The 15,322-nt window shown below is 37.3% G+C and overlaps 1 protein-coding gene across 4 annotated transcripts; it reads right to left on the bottom strand.

Moving 5' to 3' along the window:
• Positions 1 to 734: 734 nt before the first annotated feature.
• Gpat4 (Glycerol-3-phosphate acyltransferase 4) lies at positions 735 to 14,724 on the bottom strand. 4 transcript variants are annotated; one of them, XM_064687576.1, is made up of 7 exons: positions 14,516 to 14,724; positions 12,615 to 12,818; positions 12,214 to 12,456; positions 9,030 to 9,266; positions 6,244 to 6,477; positions 1,484 to 1,740; positions 735 to 1,143 (listed from the first exon to the last, which is right to left on the bottom strand). In XM_064687576.1, the coding sequence occupies exons 1-7, from the start codon at positions 14,648 to 14,650 to the stop codon at positions 846 to 848; spliced, it is 1,608 nt and encodes a 535-aa protein (XP_064543646.1). In that variant the 5' UTR covers positions 14,651 to 14,724; the 3' UTR covers positions 735 to 845. The 4 variants fall into 4 exon arrangements, with proteins under 4 accessions (XP_064543646.1, XP_064543649.1, XP_064543647.1 ...); XM_064687579.1 differs by lacking the exon at positions 9,030 to 9,266 and having other exon boundaries at positions 14,516 to 14,722; XM_064687577.1 differs by lacking the exon at positions 6,244 to 6,477 and having other exon boundaries at positions 14,516 to 14,721.
• Between the last annotated feature and the right edge of the window lie 598 nt (positions 14,725 to 15,322).

Raw genomic sequence — 15,322 nt, 5'->3', positions numbered from 1 at the left:
AAGCCCACTGTATTTTCGTTTGGTCCCGTGCCGCCCAAGAAGCTTTCGACTCTCTCAAGGCAAAGTTGACGGAGTCGCCCGTTCTCACCTTCCCGGACCCCCCTGGCGCTGGAGCCGTGCTTAGTCAGAACCAGGGAGGTCAAGAGCGGGTATTGGAATATTACAGCAAGACTTTCAGTTCCGCGGGACGATACTATTGCATCACCAGGAGAAAATTGCTGGCCGTAGTGCTGGCAACTAAGTATTTCCACCACTACTTATTTGACGAAGACTTTTACTCCGCACTCGAAAGACAAATCGCGCGCTGGATTGAACGCCTGCGGTAATATCACATGGATATCCAACAGCGCAGTATCAGATACCACAGAAATGAAGACGGTCTTTCTCGGCGGCCCGGTGGCGACGGCAGAAACCGTAGCACGAGCACTTGTACGGGAGATATTTTGCCGCTATGGCGCCCCATTTATACTCCACTCGGACCAACGCCGAAAGTTCTAGTCGGAAATATTCCAAGCGTTCCATCCATGTAAATACTGCCCGAACGGCCGAAAATACTGTTAACTCGAAGTAAGTCCAATCGCACGAAGATCGCATGTGGTTTGCCTGACCCGTGAATGAATTTGGAATGCTACATCGATCCGATTTGCTGGAATGGTAATATCGCAGCGATCTCCTCATTGATTTCAATAATAGTCTCAAACGACGCCTAATTAATGCAATTATCTAGACACAAGGAATATTCCCAAAACATCCTCGATACCAAAGAGTCGAATTTTTTTTGTCATATATTTATACATTTTGTAACTCATGTTGAAAATTACAAATTATTAAGTATTAGCTTAAAGTCAATCCGATTTTAAACGATTTGCAAATTCAACTTGTTGAATTTCCTTCCATTCTTTTTTTGGCTTCATTCGTTTGAGCTGTCCATCCCATACCAAATCCACCAATCCTCCTTGTTTTGCTATAACACCTTTAACACGATTAGCAAAATCTATCGCCGATTCTCCTTCCTGTCGGTACATAGGCGGAAGATACCAGACATCGCAAACAATAGCCCATGAAGTCATCATCATATAAAGATATTGCATCATTGAGTATTTAGAGCTGTTCCAAAATGCATCACCAAATCTAGGATCATATCTAAAATAAACGAACACATTGACCTTTGTGGTTATTGATATTATACACAATTTAAAACACCTAACAGTGCTATAGTCGAGTGTGTACGTATCTCATACTTTTAAGTAGCGTGAATCTTACAAGGGTTGACTTTTATATTTATTAATGATTATGATTATAGATGAACATTTGAAATGTCGAGATACTTTGCAGTTAACAATTTTTTGACGGAGTAACTTTCTTTAAAAGACCTGCCAGACCCGTTTGGCAAAAAAAATTAAACACCTGACTACCTGAACATATCTTTGATATCTTAAGTATAAAATATAATGGATCTTATATATTATTTCATATCACTTACTTTATGGCAACGGGATATATAACTCCGCCAACTTCGAAACTTCCCTTTTTAAATTGCATAACAGAAGTATTGTTTATGCAAGTGCCTTCCGGAAATATAAGAATAGGTGGATTATTCGGATCTGATACATGTTGTCTTAATCTTTCTGCAACAGTATGTCGATCTTTGGCTTCTCCTCTTTCAAACCAAATATGAGGAGATGCCCTTGCCAGTGCTCTTTGTAGTACGCCAAGGAAACCACCGTGCCTTTGACCAATCTAAAAATAAAACATATTTTACTTTTTTATTTTATTTAGTTATGTTGACATAACATAAAACACAAAATGAAAACGAATGATTTAAATGTTAACTAAAAGTTTTGCGTCCAGTTCTGCGTTTGGCTTGAAAAAATGTCCAACCACATTTTTTGTTAGTATTTTAAAGCTGGAATGGTTTTTAAATCTAGATTCACAATATAAAACATACTATTATTTTATAATTTTACGGGCTTTTGTAATAAGCGTGCAACCGTCAGCTGATTAAAATGCTTTAAAATGTAAACAAGTAAGAGGCTGCTGGTAAGACCTGGATGAAGGTTGTTCCTACCCATGGCATAAGGTGCAACCTCCACGGTGGAAAATGATTGTGGAGATCACGAAGTTCAGCGAGGTGGGACAGGAGGTATATATGAATTAGAAGTTGGGGGCGAAAGTTTTAGTCTAGGGCGTTCATGCTCAGTTTCCAACGAGTTCGCGGGTTATCTTTTTGGGATAACCCTCAATGAAAAGATGTCGCTTGAGGCCTTTTGCTTGTGCTGGCTTAGCCATGCAAACCCTTTTGGAAGTCGGTTGGTGCTACGCAGTGCTTTTCGCATAGAGTGAGATGTTTTGACTAGGTAGAAGACTGTCTAGCAAATTTCTTCAGATGAACATGTCAAAAAGTCGTATGCAATGATGTGTGCAAGGGACAGCGTCGTTGCCCTGCTCCACAAAACCAACGCGACTGGATGAGGTGCTTATTTGGATGAGGTGCTACTACTGGTTAGTAGTGTACCAGTCATCCTTGGTCTTGACGCGAATGCGCTATGAATGAGAGTGTTTGGGGTAATCGCTGACGAGCTTGTAGTGTGAGTATGTCCCTTCATGGGTTCATTGTGCATGAGGGGACAACGCAAGGTCCGCCTAATGATGCACAGGTCACGTGTGGATAACTGATAACTGGTAATGGTCTGATAATGGACAAGACGGTGTCTATGCTGCTCAAGGGGAGATTGGCATCATGTTGACCACCCAATGTTAGATTGAATGGTAGGAATTTGAGGTATGACGTGAAATACATCGGCATAAACTTCGGCGAGAGGATGTGTTTTACCAGATATCGTCTGTGTCAAGGCCCGACTGTTTAGTTCGGTGGGGCGAGTGCGTAGAATTTTGGGGAATGGCTGGGGCCAAGCAGATGTACTGTGTGCACAATTTATATCGGTATATCAGCACAGGCAGCAAGCTGTGAGGTTTATGGCAGTTTCTACTGTGGTAAGTAGGAAGAAAGTACTGGCTTGCCAGAGAGTGATTATGCTAAGATGTTGGCATGTGTACCGTTAGGAGTAGTCCCTTTAGGCTTGGAAATCAGGCGTCGAGGCTTGATGTACAAGATTAAGAGGCGATTACCATTGTTGCAGAATTAATGGTTAGCTGACACGGACGTGGAGAGTTCAGGGCTTAGTGTGAGCAAGAGATTGGTGAGTGTCTTTTGTCTGACCGGAAATTCAGGTGGGACACAAGTGAGAATGCGCGTGTGAATTATCGGTTTAATCGAAGTGCGTTTTCCGGCAGTCAACCATACTTTGAGTTCTGCCTAAGTCTTGAATTCCTGTTGACTGGTCACGGTTTCCTCAATGCATTTTTGCATTCGAGGAGCCTTAGTGAGAGTCCAGAATGCCCTTGTGGCTCGGCTGCAGAGTCATGGGAACATGTATTCTGTGAGTGTTCAGGTAAGTGGCGGGTTTGACATAAGTCAATCACACTCCACAAGTGAGCTGTCAGTCAGAAAGTGTGAATGATGATGAGTGAAAGATAAACGCGCGGGTATGAATGTGGGGGTAACTCATGTGGGGGTAACTCATGTGGTGGTAACTTATGTGGGGGTACGAATAAGGGTGTGTTTATGTAAGGGAACCTCGTTGGACCGTGTGTCGTCCGGCGCTACCAGTTCTCAACTTCATGGAGCTATACTGGTAGTATCCAGACCTAACTGATCTGGTACCCCGGGCGTTAATGAGCACAGAATCAGTCTCGGCTCTCAGCTCCCTATTCCATAGTTCTTAGGACTTGTTGGGGACACTATCTGCCCGCCTAGCGGTTTGATCTATGATCAACAACTAATGCCGTCGTTTGCGGAAGAGGAAGACTTAGGCCTCATTCCTTGCAGTGAGAAAACCATGTGCACGAACATTGCGTACAATATGTCGGTTCCTGCTTACTTCAATTGCATTCTGTTCCATGCAGCAGTTTTTAATCTTTTGGGATCACCAACGATTAACTGTTTGAAGTTAAAATACCTGCTGGTACGGGACCTGACCAGAGGCTTATAATCTGGTACCACGGGTAATCAGGAGGCCACGAGACTTGATCCGTTCTGGTTTTCATACGCTGAACCCATTAAAAATGGTATTGGATCAAGCGTTTTTCTGACATTTTGAGAATCTAATTTCAAGTGGGCGTGTGTGGCTGGTATGAACTTTAAATAAAGTTCAAATAAGTTGCTGAGTGACACGAAGTGGCTTCAATGATAATGCGTAGAGAACTGATTTATTAACATAACTTAAGATTGAAGGGTCTGAGCAATTAACAGAGTTCGTAAAAGAGCAAAACTTCGTACATATGTGTGTGCTTGTAGCTTTAAATTGCAAATGTAGAAGAGAGTTAACATAATCTTAACATAGTCTGCTTATGAGATTGCTTTTGAGACAGCTGATTGAGTTTATGCATCCATTGATACAATAACTAATATATATATGCGGTACTTGACCAAACAAACGGGTAAAGAGGGTATAATGTATTTGTGCAAATGTATGTTACAGGCAGAAGGCAGCATATCTAAAGTATATATATTCTTGATCAGCATCAATAACTGAGTCGATCTAGCCATGTCTGTCTATCTGTCCGTACGTATAAACTTAAGGATCTCAGAACCTATGTGAGCTAGAGACATGAAATGTAAGTCTCCCTAGTGCAAGCGCAGCACGAGTTTATTTCCGATAATCGATAACTTGTCGCGTTAGCAAGTAATTGATAAAAATCGATATCGAAAATCTGTTTTATGAGGAAATCTCTTAGGCTTTAATGGCTAGTCACCAAATTTGACAAGTAGCTTCTTTAATAGTATTTAACGTAGCAAAATTTGGGAAAAATGTAATTGTGTAACTAATTGTAGGCGGGGGACAGCAACTGCAGACAGCACATAGATACCGGGCAGATTATAAAGGGTATGATATTAATTTTTTTGCAAAATCACTTTGTACGAGGCACGTGGAAGCCGGGTCGTAGCCAAAACAAGAAGAAGGAAAAAGAGATGGTCCAATTGTCAGCTTAGAGGTGGGGGTGCCAGCCGATATATTGATAGAGTGATCGCGATATTTGTTGAACTGTTCGGATGGAGTTAGCGACAAAGTAGGAAAAGTAGAAAATTACGATGCTGGTTCCGCTGTTTTCGTTACATTACCCCCCTCTGAGACTCGAGCCTTCTGGCCGAGCACATTCGTGGTTGGTCCTTGGTAAGGGGCAAAGCGGTTGAAGTGAACCGCGCTCGCCGTGCGCATTACAGGTAGGCGCACCTCATAAACCGAGACAAAGTGGCGCCGTACTACGGTCGTCGGTCCAATCCAATCGGACTGTAATTTCGGGCATCCACCGAATTTGCGCGTCGGTGAGTACATCGGTAGATCGGTAGAGTGGGCACGTAGATCGTACCCCACCTTATTTACTTCTGCGGCCGCTAGCAAATGTTAGCAAGCGGTTTAGTGAGCTTCCTTAGAGTTTTCCTGTAAATGCTGAACGACATCAGGTTCGCGGGGGAAAATCCAGCAGCTTCCGGAGGGGCAGAGCGGTATGCCCATAGCGCAAGCGGCAGCAGTTTTTCCCAGTCGCTTTGGTCGGCAGCGACGAATTCGGCCAGGTAATCCAGAAGTGTCCGATTAAAACGTGCAACCATCCCATCGATTGGGATTGTAATGTCTTTTGCGCGTTTTCTCCATATCAAAAAAATATTCCTAATATACCTATCTATCTATTAAAACTAGAGCCCTAAGACAAGACATGCTAATAAAACAGAAACGAGTTGTCGATGATTTAAATTTTAACTTGATCTGAGTGCCATTGAAGAACGGATCGGCGCGTACATAAAGACGGACAGACATACTAAACGGATAAGCCATTTACGCTTATCCCAAATATTTATACCTATCGGAAAAGCTACCGTCTACCTGTTACACAAATTTGAGCAGACCTTTCACCCTTTTGTATAAAATGTTTACGGGTTTTATACACCTGTTATCCGATCGTAGAAAACGTGATATATTATGAAATATACATTAAGTTAATCAGAAGAAATATACGGTATAAATTTCATTATATCATTGATATCAAACCATTAATTTCCATCATTATTGTCCCATGTTAATGATGCATTAAAGTGTCCTCACATATAATATATTAATAAGTTTGAAACCAGGAGTTTAGTCAGATATTTTGTGCATATTCCTCTAAATTCTTAAATTGTCTTACCAGAGAATAGGTCGTGTCACACATCAGTACTAGTACATCTATAGGGCTTGTATGATTTGCCACACAAATACCTGATGACGGTCGATTATCCTCATTATGGTAAGTTATAACTGCAGAAATAGCGCTGGACAAGACGCCAAAACAGTGCCCAAGAACCTTATTCACAATATCCCGTTTTTCATTGCCATCCTTTAGATTTCCCACAGCAGCTGTACACGCTGTTAACCACACTACCTGAGATTGCATAAAACAAAAGGCGTGTTGAAGAAATTGATATTGTGTTGAAATTGTCTCAGGTGATTAATTAGTCTTATAATTATATTATTTTATTTAACTTAAATTATTTGGTTCCATTGTTAATTAATAATCATTTCCTCAATGTATATATATATCTTGTACGTTCTGACACCGACTAGTTCTTACCTACGTATAGACAGATGAGCAGACACGCGGACATGACTAGATCGACTCGGCTATTGATCCTGATCAAGAATATATGTATATACTTTATTGGGTCGGAGATGCTTCCTTCTGCCTACTATATACATTTGCAAAAAATCATTGTACCCCTTTTACCCATTTGAATGGGTTCAGGGCATAATAACAACTACTAAAAACTAGAATAAACTGTTTCACACAAGTACTATGCTCAACCACCACTAGTCACTGATCCTCCACAGGAATTGTTATCTGCGGCCAAACACAAACTATAAAAAAAAATATAATTTGAATAAAAAAAATGTTATGGTTATAAAAATTCGATGCAAATCTTAAAAGTATATGAATCAAATGTACACAAATCTAGTTTTAGTAAAATAATTTTTAAAATTCAGGATTCTGTTTACTCTGATTCTATACTTCCGTTAACATCGGTAACAATCGGTTAACAATTACAGCTGATAAGTCAAGATGTTCAGATACACTTGGTTGTAGAGTTGCACGTTTGCAATACCTCTCAACAACTTACACTGGAAAATTACGTGCAAGGGTGCTAGACCCAGACCATTGACTTCAAAGTGTTGCAAACCTGCATCACTAGAAATAAAAAAGTAAGAGGCTCTAGTCGGGAGTTGTCGGCTAGGGGATATTCTGAACCCTCTTCTACCAACGCCAAATGCATCTCGTGCTAAATTAAAAAAAAAAAAACAAAAAAAAAAGGACTCGAGCCCCTAAAAGAACACACAAAGACCGCACACGCCTCTACTCGACAGCCACACCAACAATTTACACTCGACTAAAAAAAAAAGTATTAAAATAGCGGCACATACACACAGCACAGAAAACAATACAATCGCAATTTCAATGCTGTTGGTAGAGTTTAATCAAGACGCGCATGATTGTGAGTATGTGTGCATGCATACAGAAATTCTTGCAATTTCCACTGGCTGCCGCAAACACTTGTAAGCACACGTTTTGTTCAATAACTTTTCTGTTCCTTGACCGAACCTAATGAAATTTTCAACAGGAGATCTTATTGTGCTATAGAATATTCGGATATTCTGAAAAAGACAATTGCATTTAAATTGTGGGTTAAATTGGTAGATAGTTCATACGTTGATGTCTGCATCTAAGGGAATACTGCGACGCCTTATAAAAAGCCAGTCTCAGGTCGAACCAGCCAGGAAAATGTCATAGCTTGAATTGGAACTGTGTGGAACACATCTGCCCTCAAAGCTCTACTATAAAATAGTTAGAATCTTTGCACGCAAACACCTAATACCTTTTTATGGAGTGACACACCAATTGTGCTGCACGGGATTCATCAAAACACCACCACGTTATCCACAGCTGTTGTCAATCGAGTTTCAGAAATCCAAGAAGGAACGTCACACCTCCACTGGAGACACATTTCATTCGCAACCCGGCAATAAGCCCAACACCTGTAGCCAAAGCAAAGGCGAGTTGATATTGCTTTTGAGATAGTAGAACAAGAAACCCATAGATCAGCAATCTTCAGCTTAAAGGCGTATGTAACTCAATTGTCGCCTTTCCAATTGTGGCTGCAACGCACGCTACAGTTCATTGTATGCACTTTACATGCCAAATATCTTAGTAACGAGATAATGCTGTTGCGGAAGGGCAAGCAGGCAAGCAATAACTTCATGTTAACAATCGCCAAATTATGTTTATATGACATATACAGTTTTTCAATGAGTTTTTATTAATACTTTTAAAAAAATATTATTGGGCTGTGCTGAGGAAAACAAAATGCATAGACTTGCGGCACTTTAAGCGTTTTATAACTGTTTGTTACACAGACAAATTCAGCCGAACGGGTAACGCTAAATACAATCTGCTGGTAAGAGTATAAAATAACCATTAAAATAAGTAAAAATAAAACATGTCTTACCTGCTTATTATCTTTTCTGATTTAGGACAATAACAGTTTAATTACGAAATATACAAAGTGAAAAATTGTTTAATTTAGTAACGCAAAGACGATCACAAAAGCCACAAGAATAACACACATACTTTCGTATACATATAAAATTTAAAAAAATCCGTAATCATCTCCGATTCATTGACAATTACGTTCCTCTTCCAATAAAAATTATTGAATTTGTCGCTATGACTTAAGTGTTTAGCTTGAATAAAACGATTCTACTTCATTTTCAAAATGTTAATTGAAACATGTTTACGAAAACTGCAATTATTGAACAAACACAAAGAAATAAAAATTAAAATTAAAAACGCGATTTTAAATGTAGTTTTCAATAAAATTAAAAAACAAATTAAATTTTATATGTACACGTTTCTTTTTTGTAATAAAAAATCTTCTTTCTCACCAAGGAAAATGTACAGTCTGTTGATAGTATTGCCACGTCCAAAGGGGAGGTGTGATTTGCTACACAAAACCCAGAAGTTTTGGGTTTATATTGTTTATTGTGAAATACTATGAGTGATGACAAAGAACTTGATATGAGGCGAAATGTAATTTTGAAAGATAGGTCCGCTAAGGGGTGCCGCAAAAATCGATAGGGTATTAAAGCCACAAATGTGTTTGTAACAACTGCAAATAAAACCTAAGAACCAAAGTTAGATATTAATAATAGAAATGATAGTCAGTACTCTGAATTGTATGCTCTTATAAAGTGTGCTCGACAAGCTCTCTATCAGATACTAAATATATGATACATATACATATGCATGTGTATTTTCTCGATTATATGTATGCAAATGACTACAAAATCACGTTCACAAATTTCGCTTCCACGACTTTTTTTTTTGTTTTTGTTTATATATATGTATTACCCGATTGGTATCAACTGTTTTATATTAAAATATCACCAATCCAAGGCTTTTGCTTTAAAAGTGCGGAAGTGTTTCGTTTTGATAATTTGAGTTGGAGCGAGAGATGCAAATTTGTAAATAAATTTTATTTGGAAATATGTAATTCGGCTCCAAAAGCTATCAATATTCGGAAATTGACTCATTCATAAAGACAGATTATCATGGCCAACCGATTCGTAATAGTTGACAGTTTCACCGAACGGATAGTTCGTTTTTCGCCTACTTTAAAGTCATATAAGAAATAGGTCCTAAGGTTTGAATGCATTGAGTATATTTTAAGTTTAATAGTTATAGGAGCGTTTAAAACTAAATCTGTGTGCTTTTAAAACCATTTGTAGTTTTTGTTCTCGACAAAAAATCGGACAAACGGACAAGGGCGTAACCTTGCGACTAATTTGCATAAAAGATCAGTGGTATCTCAGCTCCTAAAAAATATATGTATATCTTATTACAAACTATAGAATAACATTGATATATCCGAGCGACTTAATATTTATATGTAATCAATTATTTCATAAAAATTGTGATTTGTAAAGTCCAATAAATAGAAAGATATGTACATATACATATACATACATTCATTTGTATTGTACTTTGTACGTTCGTACACAAGTATACACAATTTAAAGCGTCGAAGCCGTGTGCCGGAAACGACAGTCATTGTGACTTGATAGTTACCCCATAACATAATTATGTTAAGCTAGAATTCTAATCTATGATAAGCTTTTTGACAATTTAATAAGCTCATTCTAATAACTGACATCAAACGATAAAAAGTAGCGCGAACCATCTGTGTATCTAGACAAACGACCTGGATGCGAAAAAGTCACGAACCTTTGGAAGCAAAGCGGTAAATACATATTTTACGGAAAACCGACAATACTGCCAACAGTGCGCCCGATACGCGCACAACTGGTAAAAACAACGATAATATACGGTTATCTTCGGTACGCCGACGATTTAATGCCCTTGCAGACTTACGGTTTTGCAGATATGTAAAAATAGTGAAGCTCGAAAATTCTGAGTTTGATTAAAATATCTTGGAATACAGAATATGTTGCCATATGAAAACTTAATACTAGACCAATCGTTCCTATGATATAGTGGTCCGATGTTAATAGGATTTTGCTTATATATGAGAAGCATAGGGAAACTAATAAGTGCCGAGTTTGGTCAAAATATCTTGATAGACAAAAAAGTTTTTCATACAAGATCCTCATATTTGACCGACTGTTCCTATGGCAGCTATATGATATAGTGGTCGATCCAGCCGCTTGCAACAGAAAGAGGGACATATGAAAATTTTCATGACGATAGCTTTAAAAGTAAGAGACTAGTTTGCATAGAAACAGACTGACGGACAGGTCTATAAAGCCAGTCTTGGCTGCCGCAATAGTATTAATGGTATGCTTGATTTATTTGAGGTTATTATATTTTAACAAAAGCACAGGTCGAAAAAAAAACAACAGTGCGCGAGAGTGAAATCTATTTACAATGATCGTTTGCGCGTGAGAGCTCGTGCACAAGAGAAGTGATGTGCAGATAATCAAAATCAATCGTCGAGCAGCTTTCGCAAAGAGCTATTACAGCAAGCGCACTAACAAAAATACACCAATTCACAACATGACATAGTTAATATATTTTAAAAAACACGTCACAAGCATGCACTCGCAATTAAACAAAGCTAACCGAGAAGGTAAATTATATTAGTTTTAAAGAACCGGTTTTTTAACAATAAAAAAAAAAAAAAAAGCAAAGGGGAGGGCACAAATAAAAAACATGCCTTATATTTATCAAAATCTATATATGAATTTTTACTGAAGAAAATCTTACTTATATAGCAGCATATACACACCACACCGCAAACAATATAATCTTAATATCAATTATATTTATAGAATTTATAGAATTCGAGTATTCATATGAGTTTGTGTGTGCACATGTATTCAAAAATTCATGTATTTGACGCTAAATGCGACTAAATTGACCACACTGATCTTAACTTTTTCTGCTGTAGATTTCGAAGATTTCTGTGCTACAGAACATTCACTTTATTGGGTGGTTCCAGTTGGACTATTTATTTATTTGATCTGTGTATACTATACGAAAAGATAAATGTCAAATTTAACTATAGCTCATAAAACCAACGGGAATTGCTCAAAAACAAAATGTGGCAAACAATTTGTATCGACTGTTTTGAAACGAGCTATCAATGATTTAAGATTGTACTGCGAGCGCATTAAGAGATCCTACGTTCAAAATGCCAAGTATCTAGCTCTTATTGGTTCTGAGATCAGCGCGTACAGGTAAAAGAGTGCCCCTCGCACGTGGTAACTTAGTAGTATATAAGTAGCCCCGCATTGGCTAAAAATTCCACTCATGGTGCTGAGTTGGAAAAGGACCGTAACCGAATTGCCTATTGAAAGGAATCTAGCTTTTGAAAAGAGTTTGATCTAACTATGGATATTACCCTTTTTGATTGTCTTATTCCGTAACTTCGGCCTTATCTTAAGGAACAAATACCAAATTTCAAACCAATCGTAATCAGATCAAGTAATGTTTTGTCCCATCAAAGATCATTACGTTAAATATTTAAACCACAAACTTATTCAGCAGCAAAAGATATGCCGTTAATCTTAATTTATGCATTAAAATTGCTAAGGTTATAAGTATACGTACACCAATAAAGCACACTAAGACGCGAAGTGGCATTAATATAAAATATCGAATTGCAAATCCAACCATCCATATAAGCGTTATTTTCCAAGATATGAATTCATAACGTCGATTAGTTCGCGTCAGCATGTTCCAGCTTTTAAGCTCTTCAGCCTGAAAACGTGAGGTAACATCGTCTTCGATAATAGCTTCTACGCCAGACTTTACGTAATCTAAACAATTTTCCAAATCAAAGTTTATTTCCTCCTAAAATAAAATAAGAAATATTTAATAAGTGGTTGGTAGATTTTGATACGTCATTTTATCATTTTGAACATATTTATTTTAACAATATATTCTATAAAATAAAAACGTTACAGTCGGTTTGAACAGACTTAGTAATACTCTGTTCATGGATTAATTACCTTTTCAGTCAAATTAGGCTTATCATTAGGAATTTCCTGAGCTTGGGGCAGTAGAACAGCATCTCGGGTTATAAGCCCTGCTCCACTGGATACTTCGTTTGAGTCCTCGCCCTTTATTGGTTCCACACGAAGATTCTCATCGGAATTTTTTTTTTTTTCGGGGATCCTCGAATTTTTATTCGATTCTATACTGACACGGCCATACTAAAAATACAAAATGTTAAGAAAATTAAAACGTAAATACGATACAGTTGCTTTTTAACAGTGCAAATCTTTTGAATACAGAAACAAAACTGAATTAATATTTTTATATTTATATTCCGATTAAAACAATTGTTTTGATACGGAGATGAACATTAGTGTTGTTTTTACTTTGGCGACTTTACATGCCCACTCGAGATTAGATTATCAAAGAACAACATAGCGCTTTCAACAATACTAATAAATAACAAGAAACTAGAGGTTATGGGATTATGGGGACTAGGGGATACTCAGAACCCTCTTCTTGTAAAAATTCCGAATACAAACTAAAATACACTAGAAAATCAACTAAACGATCGTAATGGTATGGGTTTATGTTATTTAGAAAAATTATTTTCTTATTGAGAACAACTCGTGTATGTCAATATTTAAGATACGATAATGGTAGCCGTACGCAGAAAGATAAGGAATAGTTTAAAGGGAAGTTCGGTGAATGGGTTGTAAAGGCCTTGCAGTCACCAGACCAAGCTGCGGTGCACTTAGTGAAGTCACTTGGGATCCTGATGCAAAATTCCTCTGAAACGACGCATTGCGTCGACGTACAATTTTCATCAAAGAAATAAAGTAAAATTTTAATAGATCGGTAAGATATGCAACAGTGCGTTAGAAGAAAAGAAAGAACGCAAGGAACACGAGGTTTTTTAAGATCTGCTTTAAATTATATATATATATATATATAGAAGCTACATGTCAAATTTGGTGACAAGATCTTACGACCAAAGGAATATTTTCAAAAAACAAGATTTCGATATTGATTATCGGAAACAAAGTCGTACTACGCGGGCACTAGGAGGACCTACTTTCCAAATTATAAGTCTCTCGCTCTTAAAGGTTCTGAGATCCTTGAGTTCATACATACGGACGGAAAGACAAATCCTTGCGTCCATACATACGGACGGACAGACAGAGGTTCATGGCTAGATCGACTCGCCTACTGATGCTGATCAAAAATATATATGAATGTATTCTTTATGGGTTCGGAGAGGCTTCCTGCTGCCTGTAACATACATTTGCACAAAAACAGTGAACCTTTTTAACCATTTTCGATGGGTTTACTGTATATAAGAACACATACATATACAATCTCATACGGAATTTACTGCCCAATTTACAGGTTGAAAGCTTATTGGAAAAATCCGATATGAGCTCATCTCTGATTCGAATATTGTTTTGCATACACGCGTTGAAAGTTGCATACTGACAAAGACTGATCCGCATCTACTTCTATGAGATCGGCGCGTGAACGAGTGGCCCACATCACTACTGAATTAACAATTTCACTGCCTTGGTCAGCACGGCCATGACATACATACGTACATACGTATAGTTTATTCACGAAATAATTTTGACAACTATTAAGTTGATGTCAAATTCATGATTTGATTGATGCATTAAATGAACTTACAAATTAGTTCCATATGCTAAACGCAGTTGTATTTACATATATACTTGATTTCAAATCCACAATTATTCGATAATGGCGATATAATTGGACGAGCTATATTTATGAACTTCTTAAATTAAAAAGATAACAATGAAAATAATTAATGAGGTGTTGCAATTTTATATAGAAATATATATCTACATATCTATTAAAAATATTCATATGAAAACATAACGTAATAAATCACTTAATTTACCTCAAATATCCTTAATAGGAGGGAAACGTACGCCTTTCGAACACCAACAGATTTGTTGATTGCTGATAAAATAATTAAGAATGAAATAAATCCCGTTAACGGAATCCAACAAATATTTACGATTCCGTATAACATTCTATTTCAATTTCTATAATTTATTTTATTTTAATATCGAAGATAGAATTAATATATCTGAGTTCATTTGACAACTTTCGGTGAACAATAGAGATGACCGATAACTGCTTAGACCGTTACACATAATGAGTATTTAAAGTGTACTAGTAACGGCCATTGTCAATTTATAGATTAGCATTCTTAACGAAATACCCCATTCTGAATATTCACATTGTATTAATTTTTGGAGTACAAATAACATAAACAACTCAATTTCGGTGTTTATACATTGGTTTATGTTGAGTACCGTAGATAACCATTGTAAGGGTATATAAGATGGTACAAAAGTCAGCTGATAAAAAACCTATCTAACTATTTTGACAACAAACCAGATTTAGATTCCAAATTAATTATTGAGGCCTAACCATGAACAAAGAACCAAACCTCGTGGAAATCGGATAATATTTGACCGAGTTATGGGGGTTGGAAGTTTTGACGTATGTCTATATAGGATATTTGAGGGAACCATTTTTACATGAATTTTGACCAAGAATGGTGTTTGAGTTTTTATAAGACAAAATTAGAAGTGAATTTTAGTTGAATGATAATAATAAAATACATTGCTTACATTAGATATGCGCAGTAAAAGCAGAGCTGCATATGGTACAAATAATTCAGGAAACATTTGGAGCC

This window comes from Drosophila montana, unplaced genomic scaffold (genome assembly GCF_035044405.1).
Source record: "Drosophila montana isolate Dmon_TW-CO22-7 unplaced genomic scaffold, ASM3504440v1 contig_3200_1, whole genome shotgun sequence".
Lineage (NCBI taxonomy): Eukaryota > Metazoa > Arthropoda > Insecta > Diptera > Drosophilidae > Drosophila > Drosophila montana.
The sequence above is the reverse complement of the archived record's forward strand: the minus strand, read 5'-3'. Positions and strand labels throughout refer to the sequence as shown.